Here is a 4,351-nt window from a genome sequence, read left to right on the forward strand (position 1 = left end):
GCTATTTGGAGAGGGCTTGTTATGGCTTGGGATTGCGAGTGCAAAGAGGTCATATGTGAAACCGATAATCTTGATGCGTTTCTTCTTGTTTCGCGAGGCACAACCAGTATGATTACGAATGACTCTGATCTGCTTGACAAAATCAAAGAGATGTTTCAACGCAATTGGACAGCTATTTTAGTGCTCATCCAGCGCACAGCAAACAGAGCGACTGATTTAATAGCTAAGACTGCTGTTTTAAACAAGCAGGTGTACTTAGAATGGTTACTGCCCCCTAATAAGTACTCCTTTTCTTAGGTCCTTTTTCTGTGTTATGTTCAGTCACCAAAAAGCTAAGCAAAGAAGTTTTATGAACCTCATTTGAACTCCAAGTCGTATGTTCGATTTTTATCTCTTTTCCTGTATCATCTTTATTAAAGAAGGAACTGTTATACTTGTCTTGTGAGATTCTTGGATTTTGAAACTTGGACTTTGAAGTTTTAATAATTTAGTTTCACTTAAAATATAAATGATATCTACTGTACACTATCAAAGTTCGAATCTATCTTATATCCTATAAATCCTGGGAAAATATCAAAATCTAAGTTTAAGAATTGGCTCAATTAAAGAAATCTACATGGGAGGCAAACCATGGATATAATCATTCCAGATTTCAGTTGCAATTGAGTCTCTCAACTGCGAAGCAAGAGCAATTTCATCTGCATAAAAAGTAGAATCTAGCGGCGGATGCGTGTGCGACTCAATGCGTGACATTGGCAGAACTTCCTCTTCTAAAGATGGTAGCGATTCCTCCATTGAAAATGGCATCCCCTCTCCATACATTTTGAAAATCCAATCATCCGGTTTCTCACTGCGAATGTAATTGTGCAATGCACTTGTTGCCACCACTAACTTCACCTGTGTTTGTAATGGGTATGAAGGAGCAGACATCAATATGGGGAACCGTGCCTTTAAAGCCCCGAAAGTTCGATCGGAGATACTGTGCAATAACGAGTGCCGTTGATTGAACAGTTCACCTGCATGCTGCGGGGTGTGACCACTTGGGAATTCCTTGGAGTGATATGGAGTATTGGAATATGGAGCAATGAAACCTGGCACATTTGGAAACTTGCTATCTACAAGGTAGTATTTACCTGTGTGATAAAAAGTGTGTTAATCTGCTAATCTAACAATTGAAATAAAATTGTACAGTAGTCATACATAAAACCGAGTATTCATCCATTGAGTTCTAAGTTTCATTTTGATCACAAAAAATTTAACTTGATTCTAACGAAAAGGCGCAACGCTTTCCAAATGACTAATTCAATAGTCACTAGCGACCTCAAAGTGGCATTGACATGCATTTCTTCCTATCAGTCTCTTACAATTTCAACCAAATACATTAGCTAAAACATTTGCATAGAGAACCAAAAATCCAATAAACCTGACAAGTAGTCAATGACTCCAAGGTGGGCTTTGTTCACTTAAAAGCTCAGCTCCAATATCACCTCTGTATCAATGGAAGAGTCATAACTAAAGAGACTGGAACCTTTCCAGGAGCTTATGCACGGGCAAGTTGACAAACTGACATGAGCCAAATCGATTTATTGAGGGAGTGAAACAGATTGAAAAAGTTTGACCGCAATATATGCAGAAAGTTTTATAGAGAAAAGGAAAGATAAGTGAATTTGCAGGATTGATGTCTAATATTTTATGATGGGGGTTGGCTGCATCACTTTCTAAGCTCACAACTAATAATGAATCATACAAGCAAATTCTTCTTCTGAGTAAGAAATTTTTTTTTCCCATTCAATAGTCGGTCTTCACTTTTAAGTGGAAGGTGGAAATGCCAAGCAGGAAACATGTAATAAAATTTTGTTAACAAGCTGAAATGCTGATAAAAATTTAGGACATAATGGAACAGAAAATTTTTTTGGCTTAAAAAAACAAAACATTACTGATGTGAACTTTAGACAAAAGGGTTAGTTATTCCTAATCATTTATTTTTCCTGTTAAAAAGTTCTGCATAATCATAAAAACAAATCACTATAAATTCTTAGAAGTAGTGTTCAAAATGAAGTGAACAAATTCAACTATGCAAATGAAAACTCCATTATACTGACTAAAATTACCTTCAGGAACCTGCAATCTATTCTGCCTGGTGATTGCAGAGTTAAAAACCTGTAAATCTGTGGCGGATCCTTCCCAGCCAGCCAAAACATAACAGAATTTGAGGTCAAATGAGCATGCTGCCAAAATATTCTGTGAAAGTAAACCGTTCTTATTACGGAAAGGTCCTTGCTCATCCACACCAACTGTCACAGGTACATGTATACTGTCAACTGCTCCCACACAATCCTATTAAACAATATTGACACAATGAGATAGAATCAATCCCAAACAAGGTTGTCATCAAACACATTTCAAGATATCTTACTTTAAAATATGGACAGAATCTAGGATCTTCAAAGATTTTCGGAGGAACTTCAGAACCAGGAGGCTGAAAATAATCCAATGAAATTGACAATATTGCATTCAAGACGTTGTTAAAATGTCTACTAATAGTTTCTCCAGAATAACGAAATAACTCTTGAACGGCCCTTGTCCGCAGATTATGTCCAATAATGAACATAAATATGGCCAGTTGCTCCTCAATTTTGATTCGATTTGTGTGGCGTAATAAACCCTTGGCTTGCAGCATATCACACAACTTGTAGAATATACTCTTATCCATGCGGAAGTTCTCTAGACAAAGTTCATTTTGACCATTAAGTACTGCATCTACAAACTTTTCACCTTTAGATGCCAAGCAACTCAGATCTTTGGGTACATGATTCCCAGAGACTCCATCCTTTTCCTCATCAGAACTATCCATTTAACAACTAGGACATCAACAGATGTGAGTTAGAAAATGGAATATGGAAACAAAAATTGTTCTACCATTAAAATATAAATCAATGAAAGGCTCATTTTGTTTATACCTTTTTTAACCCCTTTCCCCCCACTCCATTCATGCACATAGGCTAAAAGCCAAACAATTCCATGTATAGGACTAAAAGACAAAAAATTTTGTTCATGAAAGCATATGTTAATGAATAGTATTCATTAACCGTTACTCTTAATTTAATCATTTAATCTCTCTAAAAAGAAATTTATAGTTTAAGATTTTCAGGTAATAAATTTTTAAACTTTTCGCTTAACATGGGCACCCTAAGGGGTCATTGAGCATGTGCCCTTAACGCAAATGTTAAATGGTTAGAATACTCTTCAGTGTTCACTAAAAAACTCAAATCGCACTCAGTAATACTAATATTATTCATTAACAAGTTTTCTAGTTTAATTTACTAATCTATTCCTTAATCCATGACTACCTAATCCAAATAGCTCTTTAGTCACACAAACCAAAACTTCAGCACTACATAACCCATCTCAATCTTAATTAATCACTTGTACAAAAATAAACTTAATCCATGTTCAGAAGAGTAATTACCCAATCTAACAACATGTTCAATCACATATAAGTATATAACATAATCAACCCATCACAATTCAGCACAATCAAATTCATACAGGAGCATGATAACTCGTAAATCATAGTCCCGTGACCTAGAGTTTGAGAGAATAGCACTAACTTTCATTAAAGATCCCCTACCTCAAAGTGAGTAATTCGCAAGTGAAGTGTAGAAATTGGCGGTGCAGCAGCGAGCGTCCTCAGTCATCAGCGGCAGCGATATCGACAACCGCCATAGCTCGCAGCAGCAGCGGAGAAAGGGAGAATGGAAGAGCAACCACGGCGGAACAGGGCAATGCAGCGGTGGCAGAATCAACCTGATTGTACGTCAATAGCAGAAGGGCAGAAGCAGTTCCTGCGGCTCCACTACATCTCGTTAACAAATACTCCAACTATGTTTGAATTTTGAATAAATATATAACAATTTTTAGTATTTTTGGCTCGTCAACATAGATATTAAATTATTTTTAATAAATAAATTCTATTTTATTTGTATAAATTTAAAAAAATATAAATATATATTATATATTTTTTATATGTAAAATTTTTAAAAATAAGTACAAATTGTTATTGATTAAATGCCAATAAAAAATAATAATATTTATTAATCATTTCTATTGAATATATAATTAATTAGTTATGACAAATTTAGAAAAAAAAATTGTCACTAAAATTGAAATAGAGAATAATAATATGAATTTTGTAACTGTAAGAGATAATATTTAACTAATATTATGGATTAACATATTTTATAATCTAATAAAAAATTAAAATTAGTTATTAATATAAAATATATATTAAAATATAAAATACATATTAAAAATAAATTAAAATATATAAATACATAATGACTAATTTTAG

General features: G+C 34.1%; 1 protein-coding gene across 1 annotated transcript; it reads right to left on the reverse strand.

Moving 5' to 3' along the window:
* Positions 1 to 470: 470 nt before the first annotated feature.
* Positions 471 to 3,882, reverse strand: LOC112710333 (uncharacterized). The gene is made up of 4 exons (XM_025762500.3): positions 3,632 to 3,882; positions 2,417 to 2,861; positions 2,112 to 2,337; positions 471 to 1,133 (listed from the first exon to the last, which is right to left on the reverse strand). Exons 2-4 carry the CDS (start codon positions 2,852 to 2,854, stop codon positions 613 to 615), a joined length of 1,185 nt encoding a protein of 394 aa, XP_025618285.1. The 5' UTR covers positions 2,855 to 2,861; positions 3,632 to 3,882; the 3' UTR covers positions 471 to 612.
* Positions 3,883 to 4,351: the final 469 nt, after the last annotated feature.

Source organism: Arachis hypogaea, chromosome 9 (genome assembly GCF_003086295.3).
Source record: "Arachis hypogaea cultivar Tifrunner chromosome 9, arahy.Tifrunner.gnm2.J5K5, whole genome shotgun sequence".
In the NCBI taxonomy this organism is placed as follows: Eukaryota; Viridiplantae; Streptophyta; class Magnoliopsida; order Fabales; family Fabaceae; genus Arachis; species Arachis hypogaea.